The sequence below is a fragment of the Polypterus senegalus genome, chromosome 16, assembly GCF_016835505.1.
Source record: "Polypterus senegalus isolate Bchr_013 chromosome 16, ASM1683550v1, whole genome shotgun sequence".
In the NCBI taxonomy this organism is placed as follows: domain Eukaryota; kingdom Metazoa; phylum Chordata; class Cladistia; order Polypteriformes; family Polypteridae; genus Polypterus; species Polypterus senegalus.
This window is the reverse complement of record NC_053169.1, coordinates 58,045,000-58,067,408: the sequence shown is the minus strand read 5'-3', so window position 1 is coordinate 58,067,408 and position 22,409 is coordinate 58,045,000. Positions and strand designations below refer to the sequence as shown.

The 22,409-nt window shown below is 38.3% G+C and overlaps 1 protein-coding gene across 7 annotated transcripts in view; it reads left to right on the top strand.

Moving 5' to 3' along the window:
* The window catches only part of kiaa1841 (KIAA1841 ortholog), a 124,626-nt gene that overhangs the window by 95,722 nt on the left and 6,495 nt on the right, over window positions 1-22,409 (top strand). For 6 of the 7 annotated variants that reach the window (XM_039737972.1, XM_039737971.1, XM_039737978.1 and 3 more), the window contains 6 exons: window positions 7,414-7,513; window positions 10,786-10,883; window positions 10,981-11,009; window positions 18,580-18,653; window positions 18,756-18,844; window positions 21,146-21,237. In XM_039737972.1, coding sequence (XP_039593906.1) covers window positions 7,414-7,513; window positions 10,786-10,883; window positions 10,981-11,009; window positions 18,580-18,653; window positions 18,756-18,844; window positions 21,146-21,237 — 482 coding nt within the window. The remainder of the gene's footprint in view (window positions 1-7,413; window positions 7,514-10,785; window positions 10,884-10,980; window positions 11,010-18,579; window positions 18,654-18,755; window positions 18,845-21,145; window positions 21,238-22,409) is intronic. The other variant, XM_039737976.1, reaches the window with a different exon arrangement.

The window sequence follows — 22,409 nt, the reverse complement described above, 5'->3', positions numbered from 1 at the left end:
TTGAGTATGTGGGGGATAATGATTTGAGGTCCATGATGAAAGGGTCGTGGTCGGAGATAACAATAACATCATACTTGCAAGATTTAATCATGGGCAAGAAATTGTTGCCTATAAAGAAATAATCAATTCTTGAGTAACAGTGATGTACTGGTGAGAAGGAGGAATATGCTCTTGAGATTGGGTTTGGAAATCTCCAGGGGTCTGATAAGTTGTGATCAATTGCAAACTGTGTAATTGTTTTTGCAGTATTAGATGTCATTACCCCTATGGCACGAAACCTATCCAGGCCAGGATTTAAAACACAATTAAAGTCACCAGCCATTATATTTTTAGGAGTGTTCACATTAGGAAAGGATGCAAATACAGTAAGTTTTGGGTGAAGTCCCTATTATCCACATTTGGTGTTGTAGATATTTGTCAAAATCACTTTACAATTAAATAAATTACCCATGATGATCACATATTGCCCTTCAGAATCAGATACTACATGTGATAGTACAAATTAAATTCTTCTACCTCTAGTTTTCTTTGTATGGCTGGAGTGGAATATTTGGCCAGTTCAATCTCTGTGCAACCGAAACTGATCCTTGCTTAATAAGTGGGTCTTCTGTAAAAATACTATTTTAGCATTTAGTCCTGTTAAGTGAGAGAATACTTTTTCTCTTAATTCTTGATTAAGACTTTTAACATTCCTGCTCACAAAGTTAGCTGTTTGGTTCTGGAGACTTTTCTTCTGAACTTTTAGTTGACATTTTGTAGTCTTAATTTAAGATAGTACATTATTACATAAAATAACTTTGACCTTAATTTTCAATTATTCCAGTAGTTATTGCCATGAGGCCTATTGTTGTGTTGGCACTTAGAATTGTAAGGATTAAAAGGATAGATTAGAAATAGCTTGCTCTCTTTCTTGCCTTGCCATTTTGCCTCCCCACGTGAGGCTAGATCACACTTCACAAAGTCCCAGTCCTTTGACATACCTAGAGACCAAGCATGTCCAAAACAAACCAAGCCCTTTCAGCAGTAGTGTATAAGGATTAAAATGGAGAGATCTATTGACAATACAGTCCAAATATTATAAATGTAAAAATAGAATCTTAAACAATCCTGAAAGAGTAAACCCAGGGAATGATTTTATACAGTAGCTATGGATAAGATGATAGAATGTAATAATAAGTCCTAATACAATAATCCCAAGGGTATGATGTAAAACAGTCCCCTTTGGGGGAGAAAAATATATGTACACACACATACACATATATAATTGTAATTAAAATGTTATGGCTTTCCATAAGTGCTGTTTAATACTGTAAAATGTGGCACGTTTAACAGCTGTTGAAGGTGAGAAATCGGGGATAATACGAATGCGGTTATTTTCAAGTATAATCTCTTGTTACTGTCTGAGAAGTAATATATTTCATTTAGATTGTAATTTGTCAAAACGCATAATGAGGCTTCTAGGTTTTGAGGCATTCGATCCACTTATGCAGTAAGCTGCTGCTCTCTCAGTGTCTGATTTGAAGTCCTCTCCAATTATTTTAGATAATAGTTAAGCTATGAATTTCACTAGGTTTGGACTTTAACGGTTTTCAGGGAGACCTTGGATTCTGAAATTATTCCTTCTGTATCCATCTTCCAGTGCCACTAGTCTGTCTCCAAGTACTTTGTATTCGGAATTTGGAGCCTTTGCATTTCCATCAGCAGCAGAAGCCAGTTAATCTGTTTCAATACGAGTCGTGAATGTTTGCTTAATGTCTTCAAACTGAGCACCACATGCTCTAAATTTATTCTTAAACTTAGATGCATTTTCCTGAATTTTTTCCTCAATTTTGTTTTTTCCCACCTCAATTTTTTCTAGCATACCTTTTAAAGATTGCCTCAAAGTGATTACTTAAATATTTCTCCTGGTCTTTAATATCCTGAAGCAGCTTCTCATTTGTCTTGTGTATGCCCTGTATATCTTTCCTTATATCTTTTGATAATTTGTAAGCTTCTTTATATTATTCTTTAGCTCTGTTATGTGTCCCCCCTCCCCCTGCATCCGAGACCGGTGACAGTTACCTTCAGCTTGGACAGTTAATTTCAGTCTTCTCCGTGCTGCATGGGTGGAGTAGCAAGCCCAGTGGGAGTCAGTGTTTCTGGCTCACGGGGAGTAATTGACATCTTGGAAGGTAAGGTATTTTTTAGTTTCAATTAACCTTCTGGAATCAATGAGCACTCCTGGCTCGACACACTTGCACATTCGCTCCCACTTTCTCTCTCAGCCTGAAATGATGCAACAGCGTCAAGTCCCGGGAGATCTGTGCTTTCACCTATCTGTTCCAGGTCAGTCTGTGTCAGGCCATACCTTGAGCTTTAGTTATCTTTCCTGCCAATGATGCTTGTATATGCTTGCATACACTCACCTAAAGGATTATTAGGAACACCTGTTCAATTTCTCATTAATGCAATTATCTAATCAACCAATCACATGGCAGTTGCTTCAATGCATTTAGGGATGTGGTCCTGGTCAAGACAATCTCCTGAACTCCAAACTGAATGTCAGAATGGGAAAGAAAGGTGATTTAAGCAATTTTGAGCGTGGCATGGTTGTGGTGACAGACGGGCCGGTCTGAGTATTTCACAATCTGCTCAGTTACTGGGATTTTACGCACAACCATTTCTAGGGTTTACAAAGAATGGTGTGAAAAGGGAAAAACATCCAGTATGCGGCAGTCCTGTGGGCGAAAATTCCTTGTTGATGCTAGAGGTCAGAAGAGAATGGGCCGACTTATTCAAGCTGATAGAAGAGCAACTTTGACTGCAATAACCACTCATTACAACCGAGGTATGCAGCAAACCATTTGTGAAGCCACAACACGCACAACCTTGAGGCGGATGGGCTACAACAGCAGAAGACCCCACCAGGTACCACTCATCTCCACTACAAATAGGAAAAAGAGGCTACAATTTGCACGAGCTCACCAAAATTGGACAGTTGAAGCCTGGAAAAATGTTGCCTGGTCTGATGAGTCTCGATTTCTGTTGAGACATTCAAATGGCAGAGTCAGAATTTGGCGTAAACAGAATGAGAACATGGATCCATCATGCCTTGTTACCACTGTGCAGGCTGGTGGTGGTGGTGTAATGGTGTGGGGGATGTTTTCTTGGCACACTTTAGGCCCCTTAGTGCCAATTGGGCATCGTTTAAATGCCATGGGCTACCTGAGCATTGTTTCTGACCATGACCACCATGTACCCATCCTCTGATGGCTACTTCCAGCAGGATAATGCACCATGTCACAAAGCTCGAATCATTTCAAATTGGTTTCTTGAACCACTGTACTAAAATGGCCCCCATAGTCACCAGACCTCAACCCAATAGAGCATCTTTGGGATGTGGTGGAACGGGAGCTTCGTGCATTGGATGTGCATCCCACAAATCTCCATCAACTGCAAGATGCTATCCTATCAATATGGGCCAACATTTCTAAAGAATGCTTTCAGCACCTTGTTGAATCGATGCCACGTAGAATTAAGGCAGTTCTGAAGGCGAAAGGGGGTCAAACACCGTATTAGTATGGTGTTCCTAATAATCCTTTAGGTGAGTGTATATTGTAATTAAAGCCCCTCGGGATAATTTAAAAAAGGAAACATAACACCACTGCTAACGGAGTTCCATCTCCGGAAACAGACTAGACCAAAGTCAACCAGTTTAAATATATTGCTTTCCCTGCTTGTTTACACACATCCGAATCTGTTCCTCAGAGAGGCGTAGTTAGGGTAAGGTGATGGAACGGTCCTTACAGATGATGCTGCAATTGTGACCTGCTGGGCTGGCTACTTTAAGATGCTGTTTAAAGCTGATCCTCCGGCTAGGAGGCTGGACACCTCTGGGTCCACACTTCTTGAGACTGATCCTCCAATTAGCTGTGAACCACCCAGTCTCACTGGGATTGCAAAGGTGGTGAACCAGCTGTAGGTAGGGAAGGCTGCAGGGATCTATGGTATCTGGGATGAACTTCTCCACGCTTGTGGTAAAGCTGTCCCTCCTTCCATTGTAAGCAATCTTTGGTTCCATTTGGGAGACGGGCGTCATCCCACCTGACTGGAAAAGGGGATTTGTCATCCCTGTCTGGAAAGGGAAGGGTGATCGCCTGGATTGCAACAACTACATTCGGATTGCACTGTTCTTAGTGCCAGGTAAGGTTCTTGCTAGGTTCTTCCTCAATAGGATATGTGGTCACTTGCTCACCTACCAGCAACTGGAGCAGTCTGGTTTTATACCTAAGAAGTCTACCTTTCGACCGCACCCTAGCACTGAGGGTTCTCATGGAGCACAAATCTTAATGTTGGAGTAATATTGAGTTTCTTTGCAGCCTTTTTCAATTTTTGGAAAGTGTTCAACTCTGTTGATCGTGCTGCCTTGTGGGACATCTGAGATTTCATGGGCTCCTCCAAAGTTGCTGGATATCATGGCCAGTCTGTACACTGGTACTGTGCATACTGTGTCGAGTGGAGACAGAACTTCTGCATTTTTCCCAGTTGATTCTGGGGTTCGTCAGGGGTGTGTTCTTGCTCCTACTCTGCTCAGCGCTTGCATGCGCTGGGTGCTGGGCAGGGTCATTTGGTCCAGTGTCTGTGGGACATCTGTTGGTGAAGAAAGATTCACTGATCTTGACTTTGCCAACAATGCTATGATCTTTGCGGAGTCAATGGAGGCTCTGATCGGGGTTCATCAGAGACTGAGTGGTGTGTCTGAGTGTCTGGGCTGGCAAGTGTCCTGGATAAAAACCAAGATTCCTGCCTTTAATAACTTCTTGGGCACAGTCTTCAGCAGTGCATCAGTCTGTCAAGAGGTTTACGTACTTTGGCAGCGAAATTCAAGTATCTGGCGACTCTTCCTATGAAGTCAGTAGATGAATTGGGACGGCATGGGAGGTCATGAGGTCACTGGAAAGGGGCTTGTGGTGCTCCCGATATCTTTGCCAAAGGATGAAGGTCCAAGTCTTTAGAGTCCTGGTGCTTCCTGTTTTGCTGTATGGTTTCGAGACATGGACGGTATCCAGTGACCTGAGACAAAGATTGAACTCCTTCGGCACCGTGTCTCTTTGGAGAATCCTTGGATACGACTGGTTTGACTTTGTGTCGATTGAGCAGTTGCTCATAGAGTCCCGATTGAGGCACGTTACCTGCATTGTGAGGGAGCATCGGTACAGCACTATGGCCATGTGGTGCGATTCCAAGAGGGTGATCCAACTCACAGGATCCTCATTGTTGAGAACTCGAGTGGCTGGATCAGGCCAAAGGGATGTACATTAAACACCTGGCTGCGACAAATTAATGTTCATTTCCGCGGGTTTGGAGTAGACCACTTTTCTGCCTTGGGGATTGCCAACCAGTGCTGTACCAGTGTAGGCTTCCCAACCTGACCTCTCCTGACCAGCTTGTATAGTATTGATGACAACAGGACCAATATATACTTCCAGTCGCTGCCTGTATTCATACTTTTTATTACTGTCATGGTAACATGTTGCGTTATATTGTCTTCTTGTTGACCTAAGAATAATATAAACTTAACATCTTCAAGCCTGCTTAATTCAGTGCAGTTAAGCAAAGTTTATCCTCACAGCACCAAGTGCAAATCAGGAAACGGGGACCAGTCACACATATCCACACTGAAAAAGAACCATTCTTAAAGTACCATTCACATATTTTGTGCTGTAGGAGCAAATCTGAATTCTTTAAGAAAAAACCACACAGACCTGTGGAGAACTCACATGTTCCTTACGGATAGGCATGGGATCTGAACCTAGGATGCTGCCTATGTGAGACAACAATGGTTAGTTTAATATAGTATAATAGATTTATATAGTACAGTATAGTAGATCAATATTTTGTGAGGTTTCTAAACTCTTTTAGGACCACACGCCAACAGGACGACACACTGAAGAGCGACTGCCACATCTGCGGAGGACTGCTTATCTGTCACCGAGGCGACCGCAGGTTTGCAGAGCATCAGCATAGCGCTGCAGAAACAACTACAAGCTGATCAAGATCGCGCTGTACGCACCTGTCACTGATGGGTGATGCAAGGAACATTATAAAAACAGGGAACAGTATAACTTGGCCACTGGCCTGGCCCTGAGTATAACCGTTTCCTGTGTCTGTGTATAGGAGAGTGGTAGCTCCCGCTGCATTAAATAACCCTGCTGTTCCTGTTTCAAGTTGAATAAAGCTAATTTTGCTAAAGTACTGAGACTCATGACCCACACGTCACAATATATAATTTAGTAAACAGTAGTTTAAAGGTAAGCTGTCTATGCTAAAATAATATGTTCTTGCCCAAAACCAATATCTGTTAAAACATTCAGAAGATAAAAAGTTTAGTGCAATACAGAGTGTAGCACATATACTGTATTACTTTGTGGTCAAATTTGATAGCTCACTATCCTTCCAGATGAATTATCTTTCATATGAGGTATTAATTAACAGAAATCATCATTTTTCTATTTGCTTTGAATCCTTTTTTCATTTTTTTTTTTTTTGCAATAGTAATCTGGTTGTAATTCTATTTAGTTTTTTGTGTTGGTTAGAATTCAGCTAGCTAGTTTAACTACTAGACTAATGTGTTTTATTATGTAAACATGCCTATCTTTTGGTTTTATGTTATATTGTTTCCTTGTTATTCCCACTAACAATGGAATATTGCTAATGTATGATTTTCCTTTTTAAGCATTTTAATACCTATTTATTCAATTGTAATTAGTATGTAATATTTATTCAGATGTTTTAAATCTCATTTTTCCATGTTAGGAAGGACTGGACATACAGGCCACTTTCTTGTTCTGCAAAACCCATGTCTAATTACAAATTATGCTTAGCGCTGACATCACACTGATTACAATAGTGCCTATTTCCAGGACAAGTTGATGGTAGTATGGTAATTGTGGAACTGTAAAAGAGACCTTAAAAATGAATTGCATTGGGCTGTAGGAATGTTTTATTGTATTAATGTTTTATGCTAAAAAAAATGTGATCCACCTGAAAATCTGTTATTTCCAAATACCTTAAGGTCCTTTGAACTTGACAGCACTGAGTAGTACATCTAGCAAAACTACATAGAGTATGACAGAATAATAAAATTAAAGTATCTTGCCACAGTAGCATAACAGCGTAGGAAGTTTAAAAAATCTCTGTTTATCAAAAAGCAGTGGAACTTCATATTACCTGTAGAGTTTTAGAGGAGGACTGTACCAAAGGAATTTTCAGAAATGCTACCAGAAAGTAAAAACTACTTCAACAATAATAAAACAGTCATAAATAATATAGACTAGTGGCCTTGTTACATAGCTGTAAAATATCTAAATCTTCATTACATTATATATGGTAGAACCGGTTTCCTGTCTTAATTAATTTTGTCATTTCATTTAGAAACAACAGTCCTTGTTGTCTGAAGATGAGGAATATACAACTGGCTCGGAAGTGACAGAAGATGAAATAGGAGATGATGAAGAAGTGTCCAAGAAACAAGGTATGAAAGTGAATATTAAAAATTAAAAGATCAGATCAAACAAATAAAATAATTAGGTATCTGTATTTCACAGGGACCAAATGCATCCTTATTAACAGGAAGCACTCACAAAGCCATTTTAATGTACTAGTGGATGAAGTACACATGTTGTAAATGTAGGAAGGATGGTCCAGATCAGAGAATGTCCAGTTCCATTGCCTCAAAACACCACTCACATCTACAGTTACTCCCAGTTTCAAATAAAAACTAACAGCTTCAGATCCCTAGGGCGGTAGTATGTATTGTGATCGTGACTGAGAGAATAAAAGTAAAAAAAAAAAGGAAACTTTTACAAGTCCTATAAATATACACGGTCTGTTACAGACACAAGCCAAATGTATGTGTATACTGTATAGTATTAACAATAAGAGCAGCTCACTCCTGAAAATGGCAAATATAGGAGGCAGTCGGGATCGAACCGTGGACTCTTGATTACAAGTCAGCAAATCTTACTGCTATGCCACAGAAGCTGTTGTATTGTCCTTGAACCTTTTGTGAAAGTGTTTATTTGATCTTTGGACTCCAGGCTTCACACATTATATAGTTTATGCCAACATTTTGTCATTTACTACTAAAATATGAAAAACATTTCTGTTTTAATAATGTGTTTACACAGATTATTGTAATGCATGTGTTCCAAATAACGATCTATTATTTCCACTCTAAAACTGCAGCACTTCACTCCCAGATAATCAATCAAGGCTTGAACTGGGAGAACTTTGTGCGTGGGGGGATGGGATACCAGGCTGCTTGCTGCTTGTCTTTATCAGCACATTTACAGGACAAAAGACTCTGACAGAGAGGTGCGAACTGATTTAAGGTGGGCCGGATATACAAGTTTTTTTGTAGGCTCTGGTAATTCTAGTGTTAAGCTATTGCAATTTGCCCTCCTTTATGGCTGAAGCTTCTGTTCATGGGGAGTTCAACTTCAACATGCAAAAAAAATTTCTTTCAAGTGCAAAGTGAGGACAGGACATTGACTCCACATGGACCCTGTTTACGACCTCAGTTGTGGAAGTGGCTGCTGAAAGTTGGGGTATCTCATTGCAGCACCCAGGACCTGATGGTGGACACCAGAGGTGAGGGAAGCTGTCAGACTGAAAAAGGTTTCCTTTAGAGAAATGCTGTCTTTGCATCTCCTGACTCGGTTTAGAGGTACTGACAGGCAAAGAGGAATGCTGCAAAAGTAGATGTGAAAGCAAAAGCTCGCACATAGAAGGAGTTAGAGAAGCCATGGAGAATGACTATTGGATGGCTTTGCGGCTGTTCTGGCAAAACTGTTCGATGCCTCAGGAGGGGAAGGCAGACCTGCCACAGATAGTTTTAAACAGGAATGAAGAGGTGCTGACTTCTTTTGAGAAATTTGTTGGTCTGTGGAAGAAATACTTTGAAGCAGCTTTGGGGGAGATCCCAGCACTGTTTCCAAAGTTATTATGGTGATCCTTAGCTCTGTGTTGGTAAGGTTACTGGAGTATATGAAATCTGACGGAAGATGTTGAAAGCACTGGACATCATTGGAATAGTATGGTTAATGTGTTTATTCAGTGTTACATAGAAGGTGGGTAAAAACACCCTTGGAATGTCAGACTGGTGTAGTGGTCTGTACATTTAAGAAAGGTGACCAGAGGGTGTGTTCCAACTTAAGTGGGATCACAGGTAGTGCATATGTAAGGGTTCTGGAGAGAATTTGTCTTTGAACCAAAGACACATGAGGAATGATATGGATTCCATCCTGGTCATGGAACAGAAGACCATCTATTTTTCCTAGTGAAGTCGCTGAAGTTTGCATGGGAGTATGATAACCCAGTCTACATGTGTTTTGTAGAGATATAGAGATAAACACGTTGTGACAAATACTGCAGAAATATGCAGTAACCGTGCTGCTCTTGCATGCTATCCATTCCCTATATGAATGCAGTGAGAGCTGTGGCCAGACTCCATCAAGGTTATGTCTTGTCACCACTTCTTTTTGTTGATTTCATGGACAGGATATTAAGGCCCAGCTGAGGATGTGAGGGTATCCAGTTTGGGAGGGTAGAGATAGGTTTGTTGCTTTATGCAGATGATTGTATCCTCTTTCCCTCATCTGACTATGACCCTTGGCATGCATTGAGTGATTCGCTGCCAAGGTGAAATGGTTGGGATGAGGATCTACACCTCCAAGTCTGAGGTCATGGTTCTCTCACAGAAAGTAGTTTATTGCTGTCTCCAGGTGAGGAGGGGTCAACTGCCAAGATAAATAAAGGATTTCAGGTATCTGGGATCTTGTTCATAAGTGACATAAAAAGGGAGTGGCAGGAAATGTTCTGCAGGTGTTGTACTGGTCCACCAATCTACATTCCTATCCTCACCCTTGGTAATGAGCTGTGGGTAAAGGGTTGTCTGCAACTGCTGGTTGACGTCTCCCTGTGCTGGAAGATCTGAATAATGAAAGCCATGGAGTCATTGGATTTTAGAGGGATGCACAAGGTCTCGTGAGATTTCAGAAGACTGCTTTCTGCTAGATTTTAACTGCAATTTTAATGGCTATTTATTTGAACTTGGTTTTAACTTACAGAAGAACTTACTTTTATGGATTATTTATTTAAAGAAGAGTTTGATGCACTGCACTATTTATTTGAACTTTGTTTGATTTTTGGATTGATTTTAAATAAAAGAACTTGAACACTTTTTGCACCCACCCCCTGCTGCATGTCTGTGTGTCTTCATTTGGCTGGCTTATGTCAGTCTATGACTATCGATGGCTTTGGGACGAAGAGGCTCCCAGATGGAACAGGTAGTGTGGAGCCAATCTAGACTGTCACAGGCACAACTAAGGTTTAAAAAATGTAGACAAATTGAGATCCCAAAGTAGCATAGTTAAATTTAAATGCATATTGACATGCAACACAAACAATTGAACAACTTTAAAACCATTTCAGTTCACATGGATCAGTGACTCAGAGAACTTTTGTGGTTCTGGTCACTGATAAGGAGCAGAGATGTTGTACAGTGCATATTCACCTTCCAAATGCATAAATTTGAGGACACATAGTTCCCTTAGATTCCGAGCTTTTGCTACGCTGGAAATGTGTATGCAGATTTACTGTGCTAATGCATGATAACATAAAATGTTTCAATTACGATCTCCCAATGTTTTTTTTTTTCCTGCTTACAGACCTAACCTTTTAATGGCCTGACCTTAAATATAACTGTGAAGTACTAATGGAGTTTTTATGTTTTACTTCTTTTAGGTATGAAGAAAGCTAAGAAGACGTCCAAGCCATTAAAAAGACACCTGTCTTCTCCAAGTTTTCTGAGAAAAGAAAAAGCATTAGAAAAGGTATATGGGGTCAGTGTTTCAGTTTTATTAACTATTTTTCAGATTAAGAATGATAGGAATAAACGCACATTTTAAACATACCATTTATATTTCTTTTGTATTTCAGACTTCTTCACGAGAAACATCAGCATTTGCGTAAGAGTTTTTTACCCCAATAAATTGTTGTTTTTATTTCGTTTGATATGGCATTGTACATTTAATGCTATTCTCTTCCAGGATTATATCTTTGACCTATTCCACCACGTTACTATGAAGTATGCTATGAAGTTAAGACAAATAAACTATGTGAGCAGTCAAATAATGCATATGAATTTAATTATTCTACAGAATGGAATGCTTAGTTAAAGCTAATTATACATGATAAATTGTTTTAAAATGTACAGTAGCTATGTGGGTATCTGAGTAGTACTGAAAATCCATGGATTACCTTTATGTGATCATTGGTAATGTATCATAATACTTTAAATATGTGATTGATAGATACTTGCTGTCTTATTAATATTGTACATAATGTACTTGTATTAATGACTCATTTCAATTAGAAAAAGTGTTGTAGGTATCTAATTATAAATTAGGGAAAAATACAGTAAAAAGCAGTTGTACAAATAACAGGTGACAATAATATAAATTAATTGTTATAAGGACTGTGTTTTTAATCTCATTTGTTGTTTAAGGTTCGGTGCTAAAGAGGGCTCAAAAATGATTTGAATGCATATTAGTGTGTACATTAGGAGTTGTTTTTTTTATTAAACAATTATTTTTGAGGCATTAGCCCTAAAACATTTGGGAGACACACAACTTGCTCCATACATTGAACACTGTTGCTGGTAACATGTTCTCCAAGTAGTTTCCACATTTATAACTAGATACAGATACAGTAGAAGGAAACATGTTATAAGTACTTATTAAGTGCAGAAAATTGAAGATGAATGTAGTATTTACCTGGAAATACGGCCCTCTTGTCAGTGATTTGATGGTCTCCAACAAATACTGTGGATATTTTGTTGTCATTTACATGTTTGTAAAATTGAAGTCTCCGAGCTGTATACCAGGCTATAAATGGTTGGCAAGTCTGAAAAATTCTTCAATTTAAATGCACAGACATTAAAAGCTTTTATTTGAACAAATTTTGTTCACAGTTAATCTGTTGTATTAGAATTATATTAAGATCTAGTCACCACCCGCATATTAGTGAAACAGGACAGTGAGGAAGGCCCCGCTCAACTCTCTATTCCTGACGTCACTCTTCCCCCACCCCTCAGCACGCAGCCTGTGTCTCAGATTACCCGAATATATCACTCCTGCAAGTGAACTAAGATTCTTACCACAATGAGAGAAGTCGCAAAATCAACTGGAATGTTCAAGCAAATTCTAGAAAAAAACAAAAGATCTAAATCCGTTAAGTAGTTCTCTCGTTCGCTAACTAAGCAGAGTTAAGGTTAGGCCCCGAGGCAGATGCATGAGTGAAGAGGGCCCGCCTGTAAGCGAAACTATGATACTCAGTGTGATGAGGAAGTCGCAAAATCAACAGAATGTTCAAGCAAATTATAGAAAAAAAACCTGATCTAAATCCCTTAAGTAGTTCTCTCGTGAAAAGCGGACACATATACAAATGGGTTTAAAAAACTATAAGAAATTTCGCGCTTGGACCACAAAATTTTTAAAACCGTTTCTTAGCAAGCACATATGGGCCAAGGGTAACCTACATTCCAAATTTCAAGTCCCAAGTCGTCATGGTTTGGGAGATTTTGTGATGAGTGAGTCAGTGGTATTTGGCTTTTATATATATATATATATATATATATATATATATATATACTAGCAAAATACCCGTGCTTCGCAGCGAGAAGTAGTGTGTTAAAGAATTAATAAAAAAAAAAAGGAAACATAACGTAATATGATTGTCAATGTAATTGTTTTGTCACTGTTATGAGTGTTGCTGTCATATATATATATAAACATATACTCTATATACATATACATACATATATATATACATATACACACACACATATATATATATATATATACACACATATACATATACATACAAACAGTGGAACCTTGGTTCACGACCATAATTCATTCCAAACCTCTGGTCGTAAACCGATTTGTGAACCAAATCAATTTCCCCCATAGGATTGTATGTAAATACAATTAATCCGTTCCAGACCGTACAAACTCTATGTAAATATATTTTTTTAAAGATTAAGCATAAATATAGTTAAATACACCATAGAATACACAGTGTAATAGTAAACTAATGTAAAAACATTGAATAACACTGACACAAAACATCCAGGCTCCCTGCTCAGCTGCAGGCGCAGGCTCGCTCTCTCTCAGCAGCAGACACTCTCTCTCTGTTTCTCTCAGCAGCACGCACCCTCTCTCTCTCTCTCTCTTTCTCTCTCTCAGCAGCATGCACCTCTCTCTCTCTCTCTCTCAGCAGCACACGCGCTCTCTCCCTCTCTGTAACATTGCAGCAGTTCGCTCTATAGCCTTGCAAGCCGATCGCTGTATAAACACCTTATTTTAATGAGTTTTAAGCACTAAGGAACATTTGAACAAATCCAAACTTTATTAAAAAACCAACCACAAGCAACCAAGAAAATAACATTACCGGAATTCGCGCTATAGCCTTGCAACTGATCGCTGTATAAACACTTTTTTAATGAGTTTTAAGCACGGGGGGGAAAAAAATGAACATTTGAAAAAATGAAAAGTAACACTGCAACAATTCACGCTACGAACTGAAAAATGAACATTTAAAAAATCCGTAATGCAAAAACTATATATATATACACTCACCTAAAAGATTATTAGGAACACCTGTTCAATTTCTCATTAATGCAATTATCTAATCAACCAATCACATGGCAGTTGCTTCAATACATTTAGGGGTGTGGTCCTGGTCAAGACAATCTCCTGAACTCCAAACTGAATGTCAGAATGGGAAAGAAAGGTGATTTAAGCAATTTTGAGCATGGCATGGTTGTTGGTGCCAGACGGGCCGGTCTGAGTATTTCATAATCTGCTCAGTTACTGGGATTTTCACGCACAACCATTTCTAGGGTTTACAAAGAATGGTGTGAAAAGGGAAAAACATTCAGTATGCGGCAGTCCTGTGGGCGAAAATGCCTTGTTGATGCTAGAGGTCAGAGGAGAATGGGCCGACTGATTCAAGCTAATAGAAGAGCAACTTTGACTGAAATAGCCACTCGTTACAACCGAGGTATGCAGCAAAGCATTTCTAAAGCCACAACACGCACAACCTTGGGGCGGATGGGCTAAAACAGCAGAACACCCCACCGGGTACCACTCATCTCCACTACAAATAGGAAAAAGAGGCTACAGTTTGCACGAGCTCACCAAAATTGGACAGTTGAAGACTTGAAAAATGTCGCCTGGTCTGATGAGTCTCGATTTCTGTTGAGACATTCAAATGGTAGAGTCAGAATTTGACGTAAACAGAATGACAACATGGATCCATCATGCCTTGTTACCACTGTGCAGGCTGGTGGTGGTGGTGTATATTTTGTGGGGGATGTTTTCTTGGCACACTTTAGGCCCCTTAGTGCCAATTTGGCATCGTTTAAATGCCACGGTCTACCTGAGCATTTGTTTCTGACCATGTCCATCCCTTCATGACCACCATGTACCCATCCTCTGATGGCTACTTCCAGCAGGATAATGCACCATGTCACAAAGCTCGAATCATTTCAAATTGGTTTCTTGAACATGACAATGAGTTCACTGTACTACAATGGCCCCCACAGTCACCAGATCTCAACCCAATAGAGCATCTTTGGGATGTGGTGGAACAGGAGCTTCGTGCCCTGGATGTGCATCCCACAAATCTCCATCAACTGCAAGATGCTATCCTATCAATATGAGCAAACATTTCTAAAGAATGCTTTCAGCACCTTGTTGAATCAATGCCACATAGAATTAAGGCAGTTCTGAAGGCGAAAGGGGGGTCAAACACCGTATTAGTATGGTGTTCCTAATAATCCTTTAGGTGAGTGTATATGTGTGTGTGTGTACCCTAACATAATGTAGCAAATATGATCTGATCAGGCTGGGCTCCTGTCCAAGCTTTGTATGTATCTTGAGTAAAGACAGAATAATCTTGTTTTTAGAAACATGGCCAGTTGAGTGAGAAATTGCTTTTGACAGCCTTTATAATTTAAAACTCACTTTCTGTTAACCCTTGATACACGAAAAATGTGGTCAGATCAGATGTTAAGCTGTTTTCCTGCAGACTGTCTCTGTGCTTATCTACAGTATAGTGAACTAGAGAACATTTTTGCAAATTTTGCAGACTTGCACAGGATACGAGAGCCTGTATCAGATGATGTCCTACTGAGTAAAAGAAGCATGAACTGTATGATATTTTAAAGGCAATATAACAGTTATCAGTTTTAACAATTTCAACAGAAGATAGTCATAATAGCCATAGAATCGTTGTAGCTTGTGGTTGTAGATGGGAGAATTGAATCCATTGGTATGATTGCAATCTGAATATTTGGGTGGTTACCTACCTGGCAATGGTTGTGGTTGGTTGGCAGGTTAGTAAAAATCTGCTACTCTCTCTCAGTTGCAAGAAGCAGATCATAGGCATGTTATATGGTACCTGACAAATAATACAAAAAGTACACAACATGTGTTTTGCCCTAATTGGGGCTCATTGGGTGTACACGTCTTTGCTTCCCCTTGAGGGGATCAAACCTTTGATTTAAGCATCTGAGGCTGCACCATTGCAGCTGGTTCATTTTACTTGACACAATGTAGATTGATCTATGTATATAATCTATATACAGTACTTTTATATGGGTATATATGCACATCAGAGGCAAACACTATCACTAGGGGATACGATCACTGATTCTTCTATCTCTTTTATCACCAACAGCTCTGAGAAGATGCCCATTGAGGGCAACTCTTCAGGGCCTGGAGGTATAAAGGCAAGGTGCTCCCAGAAGGTGGCATCTTATTCAGGAAATGAGACCACCTACATTACAGATTTCTGACCCAGAAGCCTGACCATCCTCCAAAGCCTTTAAGATACAGCTAACAGTTATATTTTGCTTTTGTTACTTTACTGCACCATTCAGTGCTTGTTACTTTTTGTCAGTTTATTATTTTGAGTAAACAGGGTGGCCCAGTTGGCAGCCCAACATTTCATGTTGACTTCTGTCTTACCCTCGACTGACTACCATATATAAGTATATATGGCATGGAAAAATGATAGAAGGCTAGAGGCAGCACTTTTAGTTGTAATAATCCATTTCTTATCCTTATATTTTAGTTTCAGGGACGACAAGAGCAATCCCTCGGGCCACAATACATATATATACATACTTATACTGATGTTAATTATGGTAGCATCCAAATATTAACTACCAAGGGACTTATAAGGTTCTAAACTCTTTATAGGGACAAACACTAATTTACTAGGAGTCCTCTAAATTAGTAGAGTACATGGGATCCCTTTGTAAGTAGTATGGAAAACATCCGAGCTCTAAGCAATAAGCCCAGGAGCTTCAACACAGCTTCTGAGCACTGGATGTTATTTACAGGCTACCCTGCAAAAGAAGTTACTGGCTGCAGTTTGGAAGCCTCTTTTGGCACTCTGGGTAGCTGAACATTAAGAGGTGAGACTTTGGAAAGAGCTCATTTGAAAGTAGGAAAAAAGACCAAGGTGTGGAGAAGTGTTGGTAACAGAAAAGTAACAGGAACTTTTTGGTACTTGGCTGTATGTGGAGGTTAAGAAAATGTGATGGTTTGGGGTCAGATCTTCATATTACTTATATCCTATAATAAATCTCCTTTTTGCTTTGTATGTGTTAGCCTTCTTGAATATGTTTGGGTTTCTGGATCCAAAAACATATGGCAGTATGAGGCACAAAACATGAATTAACTGTGGTTAAGACATTAACTCATCACAAAATCTTATTTAGTCATCATATTTGTTATTAAGTTCAAGCCAACATTAAAAGCTTGATAACTATATCCTTATTACATATAATGAATACAGGTTATTCAAATAGTATTTTCACATACTATTATACATTGTTTCTTGTGGGTTTCATTGGGTGTGAATCTGAGTGCTAGTCCTATAGGCTGTGAATAATACAAGGGATGTTCAAAAAGTTTCCGCACTTTTATATTTTTGCTGGAAATGGTAAAGGCAGAAGGAGTATAAATTGGGCATAAATTTGAACGTCCCTCGCAATAGTAATAATAACAGTAATAAAGAAATTAAATTTCTCATCACATTGTTTATAATACTTTGTCAAAATAGAGTGACAATGATAGTTTTTGATTCAAATGAGAAAGTCAAATATGGAGCATATTTTTAAAATGCTGTGAATGACTGCGCCTGTGCATAAATACTGTATAATTCAACTTATTTTGCTATAACTAATGAGCATCTTAAGACAAGTTTTTACTGGTCTAGTATTTTTAATGTAAATTCAAAAACTGCATCATAAACAATTAGGTTAGCCATGAACAGCATTTTGGGGCAGCATGATGATACCTCACAGCTTTATCGAGCTGGCCTTGATTTACAGTCCGGTCATTGACCCTATGGATTTATACAGTATCTTAGATTCAACTGGAATCTCAAACTGGCCCAATATGAGCATTGATGGTTGTGAATGAAGTTGTCCTCTCATGGACTGTCCTTCCTCCTGACTTGTACTAGTTGTGCCCAGAATAATTTTTAACTTCATACAGTTTCCATACTAATGGAAAAAGTGAGTCTATAAATTGGCTGGATAGATTAGAATTAATGGCATTTGTGAATGTAGGTTAAAATTGTTTGGACTAACATGTTTTCCAGGTTAGGCCCCACTTTGCACACAGTGCTGCTGGGATTGACTCCATTTTACCATTCCACTATTTGAGGTGGCCTTTATTATTGCTAGATGGATGAATGTTTCAATTATTATGAAAGAGAAGTTGACACACAGCACACCACACTGAAATGTTTGCTGTTGTAAGTTATGTATTAATATATACATAACGATATACAGAAATGTACTCATTTACTATCAGTGAATGTAAATCTCTGAAAAATGTAAATGTATTTTATATTAAGTTATTATATTTATTGAAAAATGTAATTTTTGCCGCCTTTGACCTTTCTGCTACATTTTATTTCTGATCTATAATGCACTCATACAAATTATAATGTTAATTTCTCTTCTAAATAAGCAAATGATCATTTCTCATTATTATTATTATTATTATTCCAATTAAATTATTCAATTTGGCTTTTCTTCCTTAGAGTTTTACTATGTGTTATAACATTGCACTTTCCCTCTTTGATAAATGCAAGTGGAATGTTAACAATAAGATGTTCGTTTTTGGACAGCTTAATGCTGTACTATTAATTCACTGAATGAACATTTTCTTAATTAGAAATGGCAAATCTATTCAAACAAACAAAGTAATTAACTTTAACAGGTGTGATAGCTTGATTTTTTTGTAACAGAATCAGTTCATAATTCGAAGAGTGTTGATGCTACAGCAGCCTAATATGTAGTCATACTCTGAATAATTTTGACTTTTCTTCAGGACTTTATATAGATAATTTGAACTTCAATAGAGAAACTACATCTGTCTTCAGAATTGGCCATTTAGATTTGCATTTTGTAACCACTACTCATTTATCAAAATGTTTACCTTTCTTTTATAGTGTAAGCATTCAGAAAAATAAATGGGACACCACTCGTTCCATGAGATACAATCAAGATGCTCAAAGAGAGGAAGGTAGGTCAGACTGTAGTTTGTGAAATATGATCAGAATTAATTGATGTGCAGGTATATCATGAAATATATTAAACTGTTTGCTTAAAAACCTATTTACGGTAGATCAGCGAAGAATGTCTGAAATTATTGGATATCTAACTAAGCTAAGATTTGGTGACCTAGATGGAAGCAAGTCCAAGGAAGGAAAAGAAGTAAGTATGAATAAGCTTTATTTTAGTTTCCTTTAATCATCTATCCATTTTCCAAACAGTTTTGCAATCTGCATGTGTCAAAGATTGATACCTTTTTAGTTTGTTTCCATGGAAAGCTGGCTTGATTCATGCACATATCTGCTCAAGTATAATGTGTTACATGGACAGTTTCTGTGGCATGAGGCAAATAGTCCAATTTTATATTTATATTAAGTGTCTGTTAAAATGATTCACCTCCTTGGACATTTCCACATTTTATTGTCATACAATATTGAATCATAGTAGATTTAATTTGACTTTTTTGACACTGATCAATCGAAAAAGACTCATTAATGTCAAAGTGAAAATGGGACTCTGCAAAGTGGTCTTAATTAACTACAACTATTTAAAAAAAAAAATAATTGTATAGATAAGTATTCATCCATTTTAATGTGACACATCTAAATCATCACTTGTGTAACCAGTTGGTTTTACAAGTTTCATAATTAGTTCAGTAGAGATCAAATATATGGGGTTTCACCTGATTTTAGCCTGATTGCACCTTATCTGTAAGGTCCAGCTTGTGGTGAGTCAGTATGGTGGCCTAACCTACACAATTAAGACAGACAAACACTTCAAGCAACAATGTGAAAAGGAGATTAAAGGATACTGAATAGCACAAGTCAAGGGATGGAGACAAAAAAAAATATCAAAATCAATGAATATCCCTTGGAGTTCATTAACAAATGTAAATAGAATGACATAGCTATAAATCTGTCTAGAGTAGCCTGTCCACAAAGGCAGAGGGATTGTGCAGGATGATGACTAATTACTTAGGAAGTTTACCAAGAGGCCTATGAGAACTCTTAAAAAAGTTGGCAAGCTACAGTGGCTGAGATTGTAGAGACAAAAATTGTGCCTGCATTTTTTCCAGATGTGGCTTTATGAGGGAGTGGCAAAGTGAACGATACTGTAAAAAAAAACAAAAAACAAAAAAAAACACATGACATCTTGGCAGAAGACACTTGGAAGACCCTGCAGTTTGCTAGGAAAAGGTTCAATGACCTGATAATGTGAAAATTGGGCTTTTCCATCATCAGACTAAACACCTTATTAAAAACATGTCTTCTCCACCATAAAGCATAGTGATGGCAGCATCATACTATGGACATGATTCTCTGCAGCAGACCTTGGGAAGCTTTTGAGGGTAAAATGGATGCAACAGAATACATGCAAATCCTGAAGGAACCCTGATGTAGTCTGCAAGAAACCTGCGACTTGAGAGACTTATTTGTTTTCCATGAAGATGACAACCACAAGTATAAACTCAAAGTGACACATGAATGGCTTAAAAGCAACAACGCTGATGTCCTTAAGTGGCCAAGAACACCCTAAGCAACTCTATGAAAAGGTGATTGAAAAGCATAAGTCAGGGGATGCATATAGGAATTTGTGGCTGGACTTGAAAAAGGCTGTTCTCTCATTATTCCCATGCATGGGGATGGGGAAAAAAACTGCAGAGTCCAGATGTGGAAAGCTAATAATTAAAGACCTAGGCACACCGAGTCAAGGCTGTATAGGGCTGCCAAAGGCACATCTGCTAAATTCTGACTTGAAAGAGGTGAATACTTGTGTGATGAATTATTTTGTGTTTTATCTTTGTAACAAATTTAGATCTCTTTGCAGAGATCTGTTGTCATTTTGACATTAAATAGTCTTTTTCTGCTGATCAGTGTCAACAAAACTAAAATACACCCATTGTGATTCAATGTATAATAATAAATGTGAAAACTTCCAAAAGGGGGGGAGGGAGGAATTCTTCATAGGCACTGTATGTTTAACTTTTAAACAAGACTTTGGTGGAGTGTCACAGCCTCTGTATGTATTGTTTTAGCTGAGGGCCAAACAGTGTACAAATAACACCAATTTGTATGCCCTCATATTGGGAAACATTTTATGTTTTCTCCATTCTAAAATAAAATTGTAGAAACACATGTATTTGTCCTTTTATGATGGTGCTACTCACTTTGTGAGAGGTCCAAATGGCTCTGCACATTTACCTTGTGTTGTCAGAGTCTTCAAGGAGTGATGGGAGACAGTTGTTTATATTACCATTAAGAAGTAAAACAAAAAAGTTGTTTAATTATCTTAGTGACAATTGCACAGATTTGTTTGTTGTAATGTAACATAATTTGGTGATTCCGTTTGTGTGACATTATAATATGCAATGAAGAATTCTGTTTTAAAAGACTCAGATTTGTTACTTTGTATCAGACTTGTATTTTCATGTAATAAATGTTTTTTTCTGTTGGTCTTTTTAAGTATGCGGGTGGAATTTATGCCAGACTGGAAGCTCAGTTTAAAGCCATTTCTCAAGCAAATACTCGCCAGCACAGCATGGACAAGAGCATCAGGTAATTTTAAAAAATTCAGATTTTTAGCCTTTAAACTAGTAGTTTTTCTGTTAAGTACCCCCAGAAATGATACAGTTTAAATGAATTCAAGAGTTTAAAAAAAATTTTTTTTTCTTTTTTTTTCTTTCTTTTATGCCTATAACACGATCTTTAGGATTTAGCTCAGTTTTTGATGTACTGGTGGTATCATAATATAGAACTGAAAGCCTACAACCTACCATATTTTTTGTTCCTTAAGACGCACCTGACCATTAGACGCACCTAGGTTTAGAGGAGGAAAGCAAGAAAAAAAATATTCTGAACCAAATGGTGTACTAATATATTTAATAAAATATAGCAGAATAATATTTCAACCATGTAAAGTCAACAGCGGTATTAAGAACCATCATCACTATCATTAACAAATGAGGAGAGACTTTAAGGTTCAAGCACTCTTCTATTTTTCTGGAAACCCCAAGAACTCCTCATCGCTAGTGTCAGAATTTATGAAGCTCATTTACTCACAATCACTTTGCATGAGCACGTACCTATCATCACGCAGCATAACCTGTCCAAAGCCCCCAGGGGACAAAGCACGTTTGGACTGATGCTCTCTGAAATTATATCGTCAGTCTAGTCCCATCTATATTTGTAATGTGGGTTTCCACTTTGAAAAACGAGAATGCAGTGCAAGCGCAGCCCGCGATTCAAAAAATTGCTCTGCATACCTGTTTGTTTCGTCTGACAGTAGCTGAAAGGTAGCGTCAAGAAAGAACAGCCTGAAGTAGTCCAGCAGCTGGTAATCTGTCGAGTCCAACAGCAAGCCATGCTGTCTTGTGAAATCCGGTAGCCAGTATTGCTCCCACGGATCAATGTCTGGGTATTCTTCCCACACAAACCTTTCCATTGGTACATCGGCTGCGTAAATGCACTCAGCTGGGGTGGCGTTGGCTGGTGTCTCAACAAAATCAGATTCTAAAAAATCAGAGTCTGACGCAGCGATAATGCGCAAAACATCGTCTGCTGAGTATTTTGTTTTCTGCACTCGCTTTGCTTCCTTGTGAGATGTCGATGCCATCTTGCCTTTATTTACATTTCGTAACTCACGCATACGCAAGGATTAGATGTCGAGTAAATTAATCTAACATTCCTCCAAGCAGAGAGTTAATGCTTGTAACATAACATTGAGTTTT